Below are 21,085 nucleotides of genomic sequence, written 5' to 3'. Positions count from 1 at the left end.
GATGATTTAATTGGTTCTTTAAGCGTATTAAAAGGGCTTATATAAGTTAATATATAATCCTGGACTCCCTTGTGGGGACTATATCGTCCTCCTGGGGGGATCGTGTGATCTAGGCTGTGATTGGGAGAAACAGCCTCCACAGTCTAAACTAACGTGTTTTATTGTTGGACTCCTTTAAAGGAAACAAGTTACAATTTTTACATTGCAAAATTGAAGTAATTAACTTTCATCCATTGCCTACTGAGAAAAGAACGTAATGAGAGTACGACTGCACTACCAGATAAACACTTCTCATTTCTCATATTTGTTTTTGTTACTAAGCTGTGTACATACTGGCAGCACTTCACTCATCGAACATTGCTTTGTAGTCGATGTCTCGTGGCCATTCCCCCTCTGGCTTCCTACCACTCCTCCTCCTGACTGTGAACACTGCTGCCTGAGCCCAGCCCCTCCTCAGCCTGGGAGCTGCTTTTACTCAAGCACCACAGCAAAGGGACACAGGAATCATGACTCCGCTATCGAGGGCAGCCTCTATGCAAGCTCCTCCAACAACAGACACCTTTCCCACAGCTGATCTTCAAGGCAGAATACATCACGAAGAATCTCTAAGGACCTTTTCTTTCATCTTTCCTCTCTGAAACTCACATTTAAGTTTTCTGGAATTCAAATTTTGCTACGACGAGATGAGTGTGAAAAAAAAGGCTGCACTTGTCATCAGCTGGCAGAAGTCATTTTCCATCATGGCCCCTTGGAGGAAAGGTAAAGTCTCCTTTTTTCCTCTCATAAAGTCCTGAAGCCTTGGAAATGGCTCCGTCGTCGTTTGCACAGTGATGTCCGTGACTTTTGTTTCTCAGCTGTTCTTGTTCTTCAGTGTTTTGAATCTTGAGCAGCATGTGAGAGTTATTGTTCTATAAAATTAAAAGCTGATGTCAGTTTCCATGCTTTTGTTTGTGGTACTTGTGCAACTACTAGCAAGCTTTCAGTTTGTAACCATTTAATCACCAGTTAAAGGACAGCCACTAATTTCATCAACACAAAGACAGCACCAAGAATGGGAGAGACTAATAGAAGCAGTTCTGACTCGAGTTACCGTGCTCCTGCACATTCTTGTCTTATCTTAATGGTTTTTGATAAGATGGGGCCCCACTGACTTTGATAAAGAAGACCGAGTAGCACGGATGGATGGCACCGTGGTCAGGAAGCAGTGGAAAACATAACAGGGGCCCCAGCTGTGCCTTCTGTTTCAATGTAAGCTCAGTGTAGGAGGCAGGTGCAAACATATGCTACTAGCTTGATTTCCTGCCCTCACGGCAGGGCTCATCGGATTTATTTTATGTTTGACTGCAGATAAACTGCAGTGGAATTCCTGTTGTGAAACTTTGTTATGCAAATATTCTTTTTAGTACTCAAGTCTAACTGCAATAATAAGACAACACATTTAGAAATGTTCTATTGAAAACAACATTGCTTTAGAAAATAAGAAAGGGCTATGACTGGGGATGCTGTTTTCGGTCCCAGGCCAGTAATGACCGATGAGCTGGGAAGGACTGAAGGGCTCGATGCTTGACTTACTTTGTCATCTGTTCTGTGTACATAAAATATAAAGGCAATGTCAGTTTCCTTGTTTTTGTTTGTGATACTTTAGTCGGTTGAACAAATCCAGGAAAAAACTGCTTATTTGTCATAATTTATTCAGAATAAACAGTTTCACCAAGATTTAATGACTAAAGACAATCACTAGTTTTCATCAAATTGATCCAGACTAGAATTTGATGACTTCTCCACGTCCCTAACAGGAAGCATCAAATTAGACCTGATGGATGTCTCGTAGACAAAAACACACTGATAATATTCCACCACCTTGGCTCTAAGCCCAGAAGTATGGAAGCCCGTTTCCACCACTAAAAACAAAAAAAGGATCCATAACTCAAAATTTCGAGTTATTTTCTCAAAATTTCGACATATTAACTCGAAATTTCGATTTATTAACTCAAAATTTTGAGAAAACTAACTCGAAATTTCGAGTTATTTTCTCAAAATTTCGACATATTAACTCGAAATTTCGATTTATTAACTCAAAATTTTGAGAAAAGCAACTCGAAATTTCGAGTATTTTCTCAAAATTTCGACATATTAACTCGAAATTTCGATTTATTAACTCAAAATTTTGAGAAAAGCAACTCGAAATTTCGAGTTAGCGCTGCCAATCAGTAATCTACGTGAATGACGTCATTTCCTCGTTACCCAGAAGCTGAAGCGTCAGCTACAAATGCTACAGCTAAGCTGTATTACATCCAGTCGCACAGATTGCTGAGTGTTTTCAGCCTGGCTTCACAAATGATGAAATCCCTGTTATTAGCTGAATCACACGGTGTTACTATCAGCAAACGTACTCGCCAAAGCGCCAATTTGTTGGGATCCGTTTTTGAGTGCGCGCTCCTCTGCGCCATATGCTTCCGGGTAACAAGAAAGCGACTTCATTCACGTATATTTTTGACTGGCAGAGCTAACTCGACATTTTGAGAAAATAACTCAAAATTTCGAGTTAATAAGTCGAAACTAGCTTTTTTGTTTTTATTTAGTGGCGGAAACGGGCTTCCATACAGAAGACCAGCCTTCCTAAAACAACAAAAAATGCTTGGCTGCTCCACCTAAGCCTCTTCTTCTGCAGCTCCAGATGATAAGTGGTCAGTTTAACCACCCACAGTGACCCTGACAAACACACACCACAGCAGGGCTGTAAAAATAGCAGGCCTGTCGCAGCCTGTTTATGACCTCGTGTTGTCAGAGGCCAACTAAACCAACACCTAAGCCCAAAGGCTTTCCATATGTGTTCTGTGTTGTAAATGTCGTTCTCTGCATTAAGAGACAGCCAGAGGGCACAAACCAGAAGGTTTAGTCCACATCTATAAGAAAAGTAAAGGGCTCTGGAAAACCACCTTTTATAAGAGCGTGTGCAGTTTGAAGGTGATTTCATGGGAAGAAAAAGTGCTTCACTTAAGGGTGTATGATGATCGTCTTTGGAGCCACATTCACAGTTTGTATTTCTTCCATTTATGATACTTTTGCTTATTCAGCATGTTGCACACATACAGTATACTTTTGTCATGTTTTTTTTATTTAGAAATAAATATTATCTTTATTTTAAAAATCATTTTTACTGGAAACTTTAAGTAACATAGCCTTTACCCAATAAATATCACAGTTTAGCTTCCTCACCTGGTTACTGGCATCACAAATGAAAGAAACAACTGAGGTTATTATCATATCAGCATTATTATTGGTTGAAAAATGTCCAGCAGACAAAAAACATCTGATGTCACCAGAGCTGCTTAAAATGATTTCCAGACAACTGCTCACATTAAGCATTTGTATTATTATTATTACAGTTTGGAAAAGCTGCAGATTAAACACAACTTTATTTGTTATCGTAATAAAACAAATGATTCTGAGATGCCAAAGTTTTTGTTATTTTTTTGAGGAAATTCATTTTGCAAACATGTAAGTTGTAACGTTGGGTTGTGTTGTGTGGTTGAGAAGAGGCGGCAAAACACCTAGCAGGCTAGGCGGAAGGATACACACCCACACTGGTATCAGTAATCCACGGTGGTTCTTTAATATTTAATACGGTTGCTAATTCTTCAGCAACCGTATAAAAGCCCGGCTGAACAGCTGCGGCTCAACAACAAAATGCCCAGCGTTCATACAACCCAAGCGCTGCAAACAAAACAAAAAAAAGGGTCTCGAAAAGAAAACATAAGTCCGTCCCTCGTTAAGCACGAGCGTGAAGGCACGTGTCCTCATAATCACAGAGAGAGAAAGCGAGAGAGCAGTGGCACACACTGATAACACCATCAACCCTCGACTTGGGTGTCTTAAAGGGACACCACACCATAACGGCTGTTACAAAGTCCATAAGAGCACCATCACCCAACTGTTAATAATAATCATTAAACCATACTCACAATGCAACATTAACTGAGGTCTTGATACCACTTGGGTGCACTTGAATCCAGCGACATACATTTTATCATCACACAGTGCGCGTGCGGAGACAGGATGTTTCCCTCTGCCTTCCAGGCGGCTCAGAGCTTTGTTATTAAGGTGTGAACGCTTAGGCATCAGGACGAGGCAACAGGGCACTCTGCTTACTCTACTTTAACAGCATTAGTCCTCAACTCAGACTTTTTAAGTACTCGCTTGATTGAAAACTCAGTGGAACGTGAATAAATATGATGGAAACAGCTGAAGGACGTCTTCGTACAGAGACGAGCTTTAGAATGAATTTGGGTGGGGGCAGCGTTGGTGGACTGTCTGTAATAATATGTTGCTGGGTTTAGAAAGCACAGACACTAGGACAGAGACTGCTGTAAATTACAGGATAAAATACCTGTTTGTGTTGTTTGGCCAGGATGAGGACAGCTGGATCACGGCGACACCTGTCCAGCTGACAGTTACTGCACAGAGAGCGCTTTAGGGATGGACGGCGATTGGATCACAATGGCCAGAAGTCTGTTCACATGGCCGACGTGGCTTTAGTGTGTAATTGCACTCGCCCATTTTTGTGTGCAGGCATGAACATGAACAGGGGTGCAGGATTATTGAGACGAGCTGCTGTACATAGTTTAATCGCTCTGATGGTTTTGTCTTTTCTGTTATTTCTTTATGGAAATAAATTCGTGGGCTCTTCTGTCACTGAAAACACATCAGCTGCTATTTGGCTTTGACAAGTAAACTCTGCAAAGGAGTTGCAACTGATAACAAAGCAGCCTCGCCTAATGGACACGTGTGGACCTGCCTCCTCTTCTCCAAGGAGAAGCATGGGTGCTGGCTAACTCTGGGTTAATGCAATAAATGAACAAAACCTTTAATTCAACTGAAGGGAAACTTGTGAGTGGTCAGAGAGTGAGGGCAAAGAGACAGAAGAGTAGCATCATATAATAACTGCTGCTCAGCCTACCTTCAGCACTTTGTGAGATGCTATTAGAATACAGTAAAATGTTCACATTATTTCAGATATGGTTATTATAACCTTGTGTTGATGAAGAACGCTGATACCTGGTGTAGCTTTCTAAATGTAATGTTCTGCTCATTTTGTAAGAGTACTGATAATCTCATCTGTATTTCCTCGAATAGTTATCATGTGCTCAAAGTAACAATCTTTAAAAGCAAGTATAGTGCTGTCTTTCAGGCTACATATAATTTAGTTCTAACAGCAGTATGAGCTCAGCTCTGTATGCTGTGTATTTAAAACCAACAACAGTAGCCAGGATGTGTTAAAATAGGATTTGGCATGAACCCTAAGATCAGGTGTAGCAGTGCACTGTGTGGAAAAGAATTACAAGTCACATAATCACTCGTTTTGTGAGCTGCAGGCTGTGATCAGCTGACACGTGCTGCTCACTGCTTCTTGTGGATTTAGGGCTGAATTCAGCAAGACATAAGCAGATGTTACAAACACTGTGAGGCTGATTTGTAACGCCAGTATAAAAAACCATCAAATTAAATAAATTCACAAGATAAATAAGAATAATTGATGTAACCTGTCATTGGCTGCCCACCATAAAGAATCATAGGGAGTCATTAAACTTAACCACAGTACTGCAAATTCACCATTTCAACCGTTTTAGATGCTCACTGCTGATATTTATGTCAACTTTGAAACCTCTGGTGAAAGACGTCCTGAACCTCACTGACTCTTTTAGTCGTGTTCAGTCGGCGCTCCCTCCCGTGAGCGTTCAGGTTCATCTCGTGTTCTGTAATTATGTGATATTCTAATTTGCAGTTTAAACTTTTCTGATCACATGTCTGTTATAATTCAAATTTCTGCGCCATGTCCACCAGTTAAACTTCTTTTATGTGTGCGTGACCCCTGCATCATCCCTGCTGGACATTCCTCTGCTGTTTATCAGAATATTGGGCCCCTCCCTTGGACAATCGCTCCCTTAAGCCGTGAGCTCATCATCTGCTCACTTTGCTCAAATGCTCTTGAGTTTTGCTTCTTGTAAAACCAACTGTGTTAAACCTAAAACGTATCCCTGGACTCAGGCTCTCAGAAGGATTTGTAGAAAAGCAGAAAGTCTTGAATGTATTCTCATTTCAGCCTGGTTTTCAAATGTTACATAGAACTGAAACTGTGCTTTTAAAAGTTTGTAATGATCTTTTATTAGTTGCTGACAGACCTGAGCTCGCTCTGCATTGTGGTATTCTAGTGTTTACACTGGACAGCTGTGCGGGTAATAAAGGAGCTGCCCTTGAATAGTTTAGATCCAATATAACCGACAGCAGTTTTGTGGCTGCTCCTCTGACATCCTGTTTTTATTAAATTACTTGTGTCTCATTCATCTTTCAGTTCAGGCCGCCACCGTTTACAGTTACAATGTCCCTTCTTTCAGAGGGAAGCTGTTTCTCACAAACACACACTGCTTTTACATGTTTTCTTCTGTGCTTAGACAAGAAAGACTTCTACTTTCATTCATATTGTTTTACGTTTATAGTTTCGTCAAAATTCCCATGCAAGAACTGCCTCCTCCACTCAGAGAGGATAAAAGCAAACAGGTTTTAATTTTGCATTTGCTTTGACAAGATATCCACCTTTGTTTTCTGGAAATATATTCGACCAAAAGGCCCCAATGCCGTCAACATGTTGACGTTACATTAAGTGCTCAGTACTCCCTGTGACCAGCTGTAGATCTACAGCAAGATCCTCATATCATCCTCATCATACAGGTGGTGACAAGTACTTGCACTGCTGTACAAGACACAATGTGACAGATGTACACATATCACCCCTCCCAAAGTTAACAAGGTCTCATTTGTGGTAGTTTCCTCCACAGTATCTCCTTTACAACATTTAAACATAATGATAGACAAGGTAGCGTGCATGTTACCGTGTATATGACAAGAAGAAAGCTACGACTGTCTGGCTAAGAAAGAGCTTTGTCTAAGGAAGTACGATTCTTGGCCCTGGAGTTCAACCAGGAAACTGTTCCCAAAATTTTTAACCATGATGACAAACATTCTTCAACCGAATAACTTTTTACTCAAAGACGCGTTCGCTGGATTCAAACCGTTTCAAACAGCTCAGAGAATGGTTAGGACAGTCATCACAGTATTGAAGGACTTCCTAAAATATGAAAAATGACAACTGACACATATTTCTTTTTCTATTTAACAGGTAAAGGAGGCAGTAAAAACACATTACTGGACAGTGAGGTTGTCCTGACAAAAATGAAGCTTTTTATTGACCAGGACAACTCACACCCCGAGCTGAATTCTCAGCTTGATGAAAAGCCTGGGCAGCCTCAGATCAAGCCTGGCTCCAAATATCCATCTGCCATTTTGTCAGATACTCATCTCTCAAACTTGTTCAAGTGTGAATCAGAGGACTCTGGAGTGGAGCTTCCCAGCGGAGCTCATTCACCATCCACCCCAACAGGATCTGAGCAGAGCTTTGTGGTGCACAGTCGAGAGTCTTCCTGTGACTCCTCCAACTTAAACTCTGAGCCCACCGTCCTCTCTGACAGACTTGTTGCAGATACAAAGAGCACTGAGAAAAACCAGGCAAATGACTCAGCGGATAACAGTTTAAATACAACAGTGGATACACAGGATGGTTTGTTAATTCATTCAAATACACTTATTTCTTCGGCTATAACAGTAGAGTTGCACATAGGTGAGGATGTGAACCACTGCATGGTTTCAGGTCCTGAACAAAGTGAGGATGCTGAAGAGTCCAGGGCTGTGACAGGAAGGACCGGCTCAGAGGATACGAGGCTTGGAGAGCAATCCTTAATACAAAGCTGTGACGACATGACAAGCAAAGTCTTTGAACCCGAGCCTATTAAAAGGAGTATCACCAGTGACAGCCTGGATGAGTACATGGATGAATGCTGCAGATTAAGTAAGGTAAGAAAAAAGCAGCACTGATCATCAGCTGATCCGTCCTCACACTTTACAAGGGTGCAAACTGAGCAGACTAATGTAGCCCCGATGTTTCTCGATGAAAGCAACCTTTATATGTGACATACACAATCATGCAGAGTAGTGAAATGCTTGTGTCCGAGCTGCAGATGCAACCGTGCCATTCCAGGGCTTGGTTTTTTTGTTAGCATGGGGGGTCTAGCCAGGACCCTTACTGGATGGGAATTGAACTTGCGACTCCCACTCCAAAGGTGTGGCTATCCAGCTGCCAGGGCTATCCAGTCCTGGCAGCTGGATAGTGAGATGCCAGATGAGCTGGCATGTCAGAATTTCCTAAATCAAATCTCCAGTAGAGGTAGGCGGATCGATCCAAATATCGATAGTATCGATACCAACACTAGTATTGGTATCGGATCGATACATTGCTTTTATCCTTCAGTGTGTAGCCCGCTGAACTGTGTTAATTATGTCTTTGGGAAAAATAAACCTCCAACATGCACTATGAAAAATGTCCAAAGCTTTTTGTGTGCTGAAAGACACAAAAACATTCCAGGTCTCCAAAAACCCAGTTTCTGTTTAAAATGTTTCACAATTTGCTAGTTGAGAATTCGTCTCATTAATCGTGGCACACTACTCTCCCCCATTTAGCTGCCTGAGTCACATCGACAGTACTGGCCCTGTATTTACTTGGTACTGGATCGATACCAAAATGTGTAGTGTGGCACAGCACTGCTGTGAACGAGGGAAAGTGTGAATGTTGAAGGTTTTTGTTGAAGCGTCCAGGTAAGTATCTACATGTTAAATGACAACATATGTGTGTTCAAATAGCATCGACACACAGCTTCAGGTTCTTTATTTCTATATGATAATTCTTCATAATTAAACAATAAGAACAAGCAGTCTGATGTCCTGCAATCATTACGAAGCTATAATCTGAAATACAATAACACATTAAGTTTTTGCACAAAGTATCGGTATCGGATCAGTGTCATCGATACCATCCTGAATTTTACTCGGTATCGGATCAGAAAGGAGATCAGTGGTATGGCACATCACTAATCTTCAGGCATAACACATACAGTACTGCCCAAAGATTTTACAGTGTAATGTCTTATTGAACCCGAGTCACTGAACAGCTACAGTTAGAGCATCAGTTCATACAGTATCCAATCAAGCATTCTGCTAAAGACTATGTTTCAGTTTAGTTCTGTTATGCTTTTAGTGTTTAATATATTTATTATTTTCCACAATGAAATACAAAAATACAAAGCATCAAATAAAAGTAAAAGAGGGGAAAAAATAAAAATAAAAACCCACCCTAACAAACAACACCCCTGTTCGCCGTCAAGTAATCAAAAGTTTAAAAGGAAAAACATACAATGCAAAATAACACCAGCCAAGGTATACAGAATAAGAAGAAAGAAAAAATAAGCAAACAAATATAATTAAAAATAGATAAATAAATAAATAAATAAATAAATAAAGGTCATTCCTGAACCTGTGTTGGTCAAAACATAGTTTGGTCAAAAAATATCAAAAAGGGTTTCCAGACTTTGTTAAATTTATTTACAGAGCCTCTCTAAACGAACATAATTTTCTCTCATTTAAGATGAAATAATACATCCTTAACCCAATGAGAAACTGTGGGCGGGGCTGCGTCCTTCCACTTCAAAAGTATTAGACGTCTTGCCAATAGTGTAGAGAAGACAATAATTCTTTGACCACCTGCTGGTAGTGCCAGACCATCGGAATTGACCCCAAATAAAAATAAAAGTGGATTGAGTGACACTCTCATTCCAAATATGCATGACAAAGCCCCACAGACATCTGTCCAGAACTTTTGTATTTTGGGACAGGACCAAAACACATGGATCAAGGTCGCCTCTGCCAATTTACATCTTTCGCACGTTGGGTCAATCTGGGGATACATCTTTGCCAGTTTTGATTTGCTAAGATGAACCCGTGCACTATTTTAAACTGCAGAAGCCAATGTCTTGCACACATGGAGGACGAGTGAATATTACTTAAAACATTGCCCCAGTCGGCTTCAGCAACACAGATTCCAAGATCCTCTTCCCAGGATCGCTTGATTGCAGACATAGAACAAGAACCCAGGCGCAAAATCAGAACAAGTATTGATGATATGGCCTTTTTCTTAGCCGGGTTAAAACACATAATGTCATCCATTACATCATTAGGGGGTTTATTTGGGAACCCTGGGATAGAGCCTGAACGAAAGTGTCGTATTTGTAGGTACCTAAAGAAATGAGAGGGGGGTAAGTTGTATTTATTAGTCAGCTGTTCAAATGAGGTGAACGTGCCATCAATGAATAGTTCTTTTAAAGATCTCAGCCCTCGCCTCTGCCAGCCCTGAAATGTGGCATCAGACATTGAAGGGGAAAAAACATAGTTGGAAGCTACTGGGCTGCCTAAGCACATCTTCAGAAGATCAAAATGTAAACTAAACTGAAAGCAAATCTGGATAGTATTATTAACTACAGGATTCTCAATTGACAGGCTTTTGGGTAACGGGATAGATGCACCTACGACAGACGATAGCAAGAAAAAACCAGAAGAGAGCTTCTCCATATCTAGCCATACGGGTCCGCTGCAGTCGTGCTGAGCCAGTAGGTCAGACAGCGTAAACTAGACCCAGTAATAATAACGGAAATTCGGTAGAGCCAGGCCTCCGTCTTGCTTTGACTTTTGCAGATGTGTTTTATGCAAACGTGGTTTCTTGTTGTTCCAAAGGTATGATGTAATTACAGAGTCCAATTTCTTAAAATAAGCATTCGGAATGTATATAGGGAGGCTTTGAAACAGATAAAGATATCTGGGTAATACAGACATTTTAACTACATTCACTCTCCCAACTGACGAGAGAGGAAGCGGCGACCATTTTGACAAGTCTTGTTGCATACTGAGGTGTAACTTAGTAAAAATTTCTTTAAAGAGATCACTGAGGTTTTTCGTCACAGTTATGTCTAGATAGACAAAACTGTGCGTTGCAATCTTGAAGGGAACAGTAATGTTTGCTAATGTGGAAAGAGGCATATTTAGAGGCAGTAATTCACTCTTGTGTAGATTCAATTTATAGCCTGACACAAGCCCAAATGCATCAAAAAGTTCAAGAATGGAGGGAATTGTTACCTCAGCCTGACACAAACAGCAGGAGATCATCAGCATAGAGAGATTTATGCTCAGTTCCATATCGCGAAATGCCTTGAATGGCACCATTACTTCTTATAGCTATTGCCAACGGCTCAATAGCTAACACGAAAAGGAGGGGGCTGAGGGGGCAGCCCTGACGGGTTCCACGATGCAAGCGGAACGGTTTAGAATAATGGTTATTAGTGAGTACCATAGCTGAAGGACAGGCACAGAGTAATTTCACCCAGGACAAAAAGGAACTTCCAAACCCAAATCTTTGTAAGGTCTCAAATAGATATTCCCATTCTACTCTATGGAAAGCCTTCTCCGCATCCATGGAGAGAAGGCTTTCAGCTTGACTGGGGGTGTACATTATATTGAGTAGTCTACGAATACTAAAAAAGGAGTTTTTAATAAAACCAATCTGATCTGAAGAGATTATGTTGGGTAAAAATTTTCCAATCGGTTGGCCAAAACCTTCGCTAGTATTTTGTAGTCTGAATTGAGGAGTGAAATCGGCCTGTAGGATCCACATTCCAAAGGGTTTTTGTCTTTTTTGGGAAGTAATGTTATACAAGCTTGATTTAGGCTATCAGGCAAAACACCTTTGGCAAGAGAGTCAGTATATAATGTAGCTAACACGGGGGCTAGTTTTCCAGCAAAGGCGGCATAAAAACTCGTTCGGTAAGCCATCAGGGCCTGGTGATCGGCGAGACTGTAACGGTTTTATTGTCGCTATGATCTCCTGTTCTGTTTTTAGTTAAATGGCTGTTACAAACAGAATTCCCTACAGCCAGCAGTGATGACACGTGCTGGATGTGTGCAAGGTCTAGTTTGTACAAAAGCTGCACTTGTTACATTCGCTTGCATATTGTGCTGACTGTTACCATTTTACACAGATTGAAAACGACTCAAAAGACTCTATAAAGAAGTTTTACATGTTCATACTGCATTAACCTTTGATATCAGTATCATAATTTATATTTTTGTGTGAGTGGGATATTACTATTAATATCACAAATAAAATGAGCATTTATATGAACATTTGGTGTTACATAACATAATATGAATGCTATATATATATAACCTCATGGTTGCTGCCTTTTCACGACGCTACAGTTCATTGGCCTGTACCTTCATGTAGGCATGTACTAGGGCTGCCACAAACGATTATTTTGATAGTCGACTAGTCACCGATTATTTTTGCGATTAGTCGACTAATCAAATCCATTGGACGTAAAACGTACAGCTTATTGCACCAGCAGCATCTGCTCTTATATAACTATCATTAGCTTACAGCTGTAAGTGTTTAAGGTGCTAACTAAAAATAAAGACAAGATGATAGTTTATTAAATTTTAATGAAATTTGCAGATTGTTTTGGTGAAGTTTAATAAACTCCTTGCTATCTAAAATATAACAGGACACTGGAGTATATTCTGGAGCATCTCACACTTCTGATAATCAGCTGTCTGCTTGACGTTTATTCAGCTGTGTAAAAACTATAACTTTAATCTCAGCCAAACCGATTTACTCAGGAACAAATAAAATACTAAAAAAAAAAGCCAAACAATAACATTTTAAGTTATCTAAGTGACTTATATATCATGTTTAACCTGAGTAGCGAAAGACGCGATTTGCCGGGAGTCCGGTGTTCTCACGGCTCTAGTGACCTAGCCCCCGGCTAGCTATCGAGCTAGTGGGTAACAGACGTCTCCGAAAACGTCGGAGCACTTTTGAAAATATGTGGTGTCCTGATAAACTGAGCCGATATTTGAGGTTTACACAGCTACATTCTCGCCTGAAAATATGTTAAACGTTTATTTTCTGACCCAGAAAGAATAATAAGAGTAATATTAAAACTAACTAGCTGCCGCCATTGTTGGAAACTGAGCTGGGCTGCGCTATGAATTCTGGGACACAGCTTCTTCTTCTTCGGGTTTAACGGCAGCTGGCATCCTTGTACATGCAGTGCTGCCATCTTCTGTTTCAGTCCGTTATTACACTCTTAAATCCTGCCACTTATTCCTGCGTCTTTTGGGATCTTACAAAGCTTCAAACAACGCGTCGACTATTAAATTAGTCGTCGACGTAATCCTTGACGTAATCGTGACTAGTCGACTAATCGTGGCAGCCCTAGCATGTACATATAATTGGTTCAAACTGGTGATAATATTGCTGACAGCACTAATTCATAACAATAGTCATCTCAAGCCACTTTGTATTGCAAGATAAAGATACTACAATATTAGAGAGAAAACTCCATCAATCATTGCCAATGGTAGAAAGAAGGATTAACCTTTGGAGAGGAAAAGTCCTCCAGCAGAATCAGGTCCGTCGTCCGACACAACTGACCCTGATTGTGGGGGACGAGAAGATAAGTGTATATTATGTGGTTATGTGTGGTAGACAAAACCCAAAAGAGGACACTGGTGATAACTCACTGAAGCCATTGGTGCACATGCATCAACCTGCGTGCAGCCTGTTGCAGTCATTCCTAGTATTTGTTTAATATTCTTGGATTTTTTTATCCTACTCTTACCCGTTAACTTTTGCCAACAAACTGGCCAAGTGTCTTTTTCTTCGGAACAATGGGCCATGGAGCAACAACTTCATGTCAGTCACACTGTTTGCGTTAGAGATCAGCTGATTGCCCTGAAGCTGACTGGTCTGCTGGTTTGAACACAGTGATTGTAGCTGATACCTGGATTGAAACACACCAAGCATGCAGAGATGGACAGAAGAAGAGGAAACAGACAGAGTGCAGTGAAACAGCAGAGAGTTTTGGAGAAACAGAGTCGTAAGTTTCCCCTCTATCTAATGGCAAATACAATGGAGGACAGCACTGGCCCAAAGTCAAAGGAGGCATCAGAAGTCTAGTTTAATATGCTTCACAGAGAAATTGTTGCACCAGTATATTTCAGACAGCTACATTTCCTTTGAGGGCTTTTATGCTGTTCAGGCTGCCGGAGACTGCAGCGCTAGCAGTAGGAGGAAAGCAAAGGAGACTTGCTGCTCTTGTTAATAACCGCTTACGTAACCCTGCTCACATCAACATCAAAGAGCATATTTGTTGCCAAGAGTTTGAACTGTATCCTTTGGGTACACCCCAAAAACTCTGTTTCCTTGATGTGGTCTCGCTTTTCACTTCTGTCCCACTGGAGACGGTCAGAAAATGACTACAGCAAGACAGCTCCTTAGCAAACAGAACCAGCTGTGCCACCAATCAGATTTGCATTACCCCCACATATTTTAGATACGCCGAGGGTTTCTACAGACAAAAACATTGATGTGCCACGTGCTCCCCAGTACAGTTCAATTCAATTCAATTTTATTTATATAGCGCCAAATCACAACAAAAGTCGCCTCAAGGCGCTTCATAGATACAGAGAAAAACCCAACAATCATATGACCCCCTATGATCAAGCACTTTGGCGACAGTGGGAAGGAAAAACTCCCTTTTAACAGGAAGAAACCTCCGGCAGAACCAGGCTCAGGGAGGGGCGGCCATCTGCTGCGACCGGTTGGGGTGAGAGAAGGAAGACAGGATAAAGACATGCTGTGGAAGAGAGACAGAGGTTAATAACAGATATGATTCAATGCAGAGAGGTCTATTAATACATAGTGAGTGAGAAAGGTGACTGGAAAGGAAAAACTCAATGCATCATGGGAATCCCCCGGCAGCCTACATCTATTGCAGCATAACAAAGGGAGGATTCAGGGTCACCTGGTCCAGCCCTAACTATATGCTTTAGAAAAAAGGAAAGTTTTAAGCCTAATCTTAAAAGTAGAGATAGTGTCTGTCTCCCGAATCCAAACTGGAAGCTGGTTCCACAGAAGAGGGGCCTGAAAACTGAAGGCTCTCCCTCCCATTCTACTTTTAAATACTCTAGGAACAACAAGTAGGCCTGCAGAGCGAGAGCGGAGCGCTCTAATAGGGTGATATGGTACTACAAGGTCATTAAGATAAGATGGGGCCTGATTATTTAAGACCTTGTATGTGAGGAGCAGGATTTCGAATTCAATTCTGGATTTAACAGGAAGCCAATGAAGGGAAGCCAAAACAGGAGAAATATGCTCTCTCTTTCTAGTCCCTGTCAGGACTCTTGCTGCAGCATTTTGGATTAGCTGAAGGCTTTTCAGTGAGTTTTTTGGACATCCTGATAATAATGAATTACAGTAGTCCAGCCTGGAAGTAATAAATGCATGAACTAGTTTTTCAGCGTCACTCTGAGACAGGATATTTCTAATTTTAGAGATGTTGCACAAATGGAAGAAAGCAGTCTTACATATTTGTTTAATATGTGCATTGAAGGACATGTCCTGGTCAAAAATGACTCCAAGGTTCCTCACCGCGTTACTGGAGGCCAAGGTAATGCCATCCAGAGTAAGAATCTGATTAGATACCATATTTCTAAGATTTTCAGGGCCGAGTACAATAACCTCAGTTTTATCTGAATTAAGAAGCAGAAAGTTAGCGGCCATCCAGGTCTTTATGTCTTTAAGACATTCCTGCAGTTTAACTAATTGGTGTGTGTTATCTGGCTTCATGGACAGATAGAGCTGGGTGTCATCTGCATAGCAGTGAAAATGTATGCTATGTCTTCTAATGATACTGCCTAAGGGAAGCATGTATAATGTAAACAGAATTGGTCCTAGCACTGAACCCTGTGGAACTCCATAATTAACCTCAGTGTGTGAAGAGGACTCTCCATTTACATGCACAAACTGGAGTCTATTAGATAGATATGATACAAACCACTGCAGTGCAGTACCTGTAATACCTACAGCATGTTCTAATCGCTCTAATAGGATATTATGATCAACAGTATCGAACGCTGCACTGAGGTCTAGCAGGACAAGCACAGAGATGAGTCCACTGTCAGAGGCCATAAGAAGATCATTTGTAACCTTCACTAAAGCTGTTTCTGTGCTGTGCTGAGCTCTGAAACCTGACTGAAACTCTTCAATAAACCATTCCTCTGCAGATGATCTGTTAGCTGTTTGACAACTACTCTTTCAAGGATTTTTGATATGAAAGGAAGGTTGGAGATTGGCCTATAATTAGCTAAGACTGCTGGGTCTAGAGATGGCTTTTTGAGTAAAGGTTTAACTACAGCCAGCTTGAAGGCCTGTGGTACATAGCCGATTATTAGAGATAGGTTGATCATATTTAAGATTGAAGAATTAATTAATGGCAGGACTTCTTTGAGCAGTTTTGTAGGAATGGGGTCTAAAAGACACGTTGATGGTTTGGAGGAAGTAATTATTGAAGTTAACTCAGAAAGATCAATTGGAGAAAAAGAGTCTAACTTAATATCAATGGTACTAAGAGTAGCTGTAGATAATATTACATCTGTGGGATGATTATTGGTAATTTTTTCTCTAATGATAAAAATTTTATTTGTGAAGAAGTTCATGAAGTCATTACTAGTTAACGTTAAAGGGATGGTTGGCTCAAAAGAGCTCTGACTTTTTGTCAGCCTGGCTACAGTGCTGAAGAGAAACCTAGGGTTGTTCTTATTTTCTTCAATCAGTGATGAATAGTAAGATGTTCTGGCTTTGCGGAGGGCTTTCTTATAAAGCAGCAAACTATTTCTCCAGGCTAAATGATGATCCTCTAGATTTGTGACACGCCATTTCCTCTCCAGATTACGAGTCATCTGCTTTAGGGTACGTGTTTCAGAATTATACCACGGAGTCAGGTACTTCTGATTTGAGGCCTTAGTTTTCACTGGAGCTACAGTATCCAGAGTCGTACGTAGTGAGGAGGTGAAATTATTAACAAGATAATCGACCTCTGTTGGAGTAGCGTTCAGATAGCTGCTTTGCTCTGTGTTGGTACAGGGCATTGGAGATGATAACAGTGGGTGGATTATATTCTTAAACTTAGTTACAGTGCTTTCAGAAAGACATCTACTTTGATAAAGTCTACTCTTCACCGCTGTGTAATCAATTATTGTAAAAGTAAATGTTATCAGGAAATGATCAGACAGGAGAGGGTTTTCAGGAAACACTGTTAAATGTTCAGTTTCTATGCCATATGTTAAAACAAGATCTAGAGTGTGATTAAAGTGGTGGGTGGGTTCTTTTACATTTTGAGAGAAACCAATTGAGTCTAATAACAGATTAAATGCCATGTTGAGGCTGTCATTTTTAGCATCTACATGGATGTTAAAATCACCCACAATAATTATTTTATCTGAGCTCAGAACTAAATTAGATATAAAGTCTGAGAAATCAGACAAACTCTGTGTAAGGCCCAGGTGGACGATAGATGATAACAAGTAAGACTGGTTTCTGAGTTTCACAGCTGGGGTGGACAATGTTAAGCATCAGGCTTTCAAATGAATTAAAAGTCTGTCTTGGTCTTTCATTAATTAATAGGCTGGTGTGAAAAATTGCTGCCACACCGCCCCCTCGGCCTGTGCTTCGAGATTTCTGGTAGTTAGAATGGCTCGGGGGTGTTGATTCATTTAAACTAACATAATCATCCTGCTGCAACCAGGTTTCTGTAAGGCAGAGTAAATCAATTTGTTGATCAATTATTAAGTCATGTACTAACAGAGACTTGGAGGAGAGAGACCTAATATTTAATAATCCACATTTCACTGTTTTACTCTTTGGTTCAGATGTGGATACTTTATTGTTCTTTCTTTGTAATTGTTTATGTTTAAGTTGTTTGTTGCTGGTTTTTAGTTTGTTTTTTGTTGTTTGGGAGCTGACACAGTCTCTATGGAGATGGGTTTTTGGGGGGGTAGCAGGAGGAGAGAAGCTGCAGAGAAGCGTGTAAGACTGCAACTCTGCTTCCTGGTCCCAACTCTGGATAGTCATATTTTGGGGGGTTTAATAAATTTGTCCATATTTCTAGAAATGAGAGCTGCTCCATCCAAAGTGGGATGGATGCCGTCTCTCCTAACAAGACCAGGTTTCCTCCAGAAGGTTTGCCAATTATCTATGAAGCCCACATCGTTTCTGGGACACCACTCAGACAGCCACCAATTTAAGGAGAACATGCGGCTAAACATGTCACTCCTGGTCTGATTGGGGAGGGGACCAGAGAAAACTACAGAGTCCGACATTGTTTTGGCAAAGTTGCACACCGATTCAATATTGATTTTAGTGACCTCCGATTGGCGTAACCGGGTGTCATTACTGCCGACGTGAATTATGATTTTACTGAATTTACGTTTACCCTTAGCCAGCAGTTTTAAATTTCCTTCAATGTCGCCTGCTCTGGCCCCTGGAAGACAATTGACTATGGTTGCCGGTGTCTCTAGCTTCACATGTCTGAGAACAGAATCGCCAATTACCAGAGTTTGACCCCCGGCGGGTGTGTCGCCGAGTGGGGAAAAACGGTTAGACACATGAACGGGTTGGTGGTGTACCTGGGGCTTCTGTTTAGGACTATGCTTCCTCCTCACCGTGACCCAGCCGCCCTGATTCCCCAGCTGCTTGGGGTCTGCCGGGGAACAGCTAGCGGGGCCTACGCTATTTTCGGCTGCACCAGCTACAGGGGCCTGGCTAGCTGCGGGTGAATGAAGGGTGCGAAGCCGAGTCTCCAATTCAGTAATCCTGGCCTCCAGCGCTGCAAATATGCTACATTTGTTACAGATATCATTACTGCTAAAGGAGGCCGAGGAGTAACTAAACATCTGACACAATGAGCAAGAAAGTGCAGGAGGGACAGGTGAAGTAGCCATGGTGCTAATGAGTCGGCTACGAGCTAAGCTAAGCTAGCGAGACAGTACAGAGACAGTGAGTGAATACTTTGGCTATAAATTAGGTAGTGAGTACACAGAAAGTGTGCTTCGGAGGAAGCACGTGAAGATTATACTATGAAAGAAGAATGTATTTAAAAGTTGTTAATTAAATCGCTAAGCAAATAAGCTACTCAGAAACACCACTGTGTTTGAGCAGGAACAGGAAGTGATACTCTACCGCAGAGCGAGCGAACACCAAGTGACAGCAAACCTCTACATGGACGAAGTGGAAAGTAAAGCTCCTGGCTCTTTCAAAGGGACAACACCTAGCCACTGGTACAGATGGGTGCATGACACCTGGCTCAAAAGCAAACCAAAGAAATAAAAGCCTTCACTGTTCACAACAACTCAGTGGAAGATGCAAAAGATAATAGTTTGCCGGAAGCCCCCACACACACAAACCAGCACCTCCTCTTTGACTCCCACTGACCTTTGGAACACAAACTTGGAGTCATCAGGACCTGCAACGCCAGTCAGAAAAACGTTCCCTCTAGAGAAAGAAAAGGAACACACACATGTAAAGAAAGCTCTTACAACACGTGGTTATCCCAACTGGGCCTTCATCAAATCAGTAAAGCTGCACAGAGAGAAGGTCAGATGCCAACTAGAAGGAAACAGACGGACAAATGGAACAACATCCCTTATGTAGGAGCGATTTTGAGATCTCTCCCCAGACGCCTCACTCTCTCACATCTTTCATCAAGTGATCTCAACAGGTAAGGCAAGGTCTCACAGCAGCTTCACCCAAAACCTCTGCTGATAGTGACCCATGCCTTTTTCACACCTTGGCGTATGTGTTGGGATGCATGATCAATACTTGCTCAACAGCACTCCCACTAGGTTTTAAAAATGTGTGACTTTTCTGGTGTTTTCTTTTGACCAAACCAAAACAACTTGTATTTTCTGTTTTGTGGAGGAGTATTAACAAACACAGCGTCTGTACTCATTCAGAAGGATCTGCAGAATCATGTCTCATTCATGTTAAGCCAACTGTTATTATCTTGTTGTGATGGACCGAGCAGTGAAGGAAACTTAGGCACAGGTTAAAGTCCAAAAAACGATTTTTTATTTAACCCAAAAAACATAATTGGTTAACTCGTGCAAAAAGAATCAAAATCTTGGGCCCATAAAAGAGGTCAAACTAACAAAACTCTACTCAAAGTTGACAACACAACTGATAACTCAAACAAACTGACCTAACTTAACGAGACAAAGGGGAAACTTAAATAGTGGCTGATCAGCCCACAAAAACAGGAAAAGGGGTAAAACACACAAAACCTAACTAAACCAAACATAATGAACTCCAATTCCCCCCCATGGTCCCGAGTTATGGCGTGAACCAATTTGTAGCCTTCCTTTAAAGCTCGCTCCGCCCCTTTTCCACCTCTTGGCTCCTTAATCAAGGGACTGGAACAGCTGCAACTAAGGTAACTCAGAAAACAAAAGATTAATCATACATAACAGTGTAAACTAAAATGTGCGCACTTATTTTAGAATGCAGCGTTATGTGGATATGTGAATGAATTCTAAACCAAAACCAGTTATTTATTGTTCTGTAAATAAATTCCTATATTTAAAGAAAGAAATGTGAATGCAATATTACTTATAAGCCTCTACACTAACATGGTGATATTACCACTGTGTGGCTGTAAGTGCAGCCATCACACACTCCCCTTCTTCAGATCTCTCCCTGGGACAGCGAGAGAGACAGTCTGCAGTGCAGTTATCCTTGCCGGGGATGTGGTTGATGGTGAACCGGAATGGCTGGATTGCAAGGTACCATCGCGTGATCCTTCCATTTGTGTCCTTCATTCTCTCTATCCATTGAAGAGCCTTGTGGTCTGTTTCCAATATGAACTCCCGTCCGAGAAGATAATACCTAAAGGAGTCCAGGGCCCATTTGATGGCAAGTCCCTCCTTCTCGATGGTTGAGTATCGCACTTCCCTCGGAAACAGCTTTCGGCTGATGAAGGCCACTGGATGACGCTCTCCAGGCGGTCCCTGTAACAGAACAGCTCCCAATCCTCTCTCTGAGGCATCAGTCTGAAGAATGAAATTTCTCTCAAAATCAGGGCTGTGCAAGACTGGGCTCTTACTCAGAGATTGTCGTAGGTCCTGAAAAGCCATCTTAGCCTCCTCTGTCCAGGTGATCTTATTGGGACTTCGGGCACCAGTCAGATCCGTCAGAAGAGCTGCCCTGGTGGAGAAATGAGGGATAAACCGATGATAGAATCCTGCCATACCTAAAAAT

The 21,085-nt window shown here is 41.4% G+C and overlaps 1 protein-coding gene across 2 annotated transcripts in view; it reads left to right on the top strand.

The window, feature by feature from the left end:
- Positions 1–388: 388 nt before the first annotated feature.
- The window catches only part of LOC146685412 (uncharacterized), a 43,634-nt gene continuing 22,937 nt past the window's right edge, over positions 389–21,085 (top strand). Inside the window, exons 1-3 of one of the 2 annotated variants that reach the window (XM_085441524.1) lie at positions 389–759; positions 7,178–7,615; positions 7,706–7,908. In XM_085441524.1, coding sequence (XP_085297650.1) covers positions 684–759; positions 7,178–7,615; positions 7,706–7,908 — 717 coding nt within the window. In that variant the 5' untranslated portion in view covers positions 389–683. Of the gene's footprint in view, positions 760–7,177; positions 7,909–21,085 lie in introns of both variants that reach the window. The other variant, XM_085441523.1, reaches the window with a different exon arrangement.

Source organism: Copadichromis virginalis, linkage group LG19, assembly GCF_057382275.1.
Source record: "Copadichromis virginalis isolate Kocher_CV1m ecotype Utaka linkage group LG19, C_Virginalis_male_GT1.1, whole genome shotgun sequence".
Lineage (NCBI taxonomy): Eukaryota > Metazoa > Chordata > Actinopteri > Cichliformes > Cichlidae > Copadichromis > Copadichromis virginalis.
Note: the sequence above shows the minus strand (reverse complement) of the source record. Positions and strands in the feature narration are given on the sequence as shown.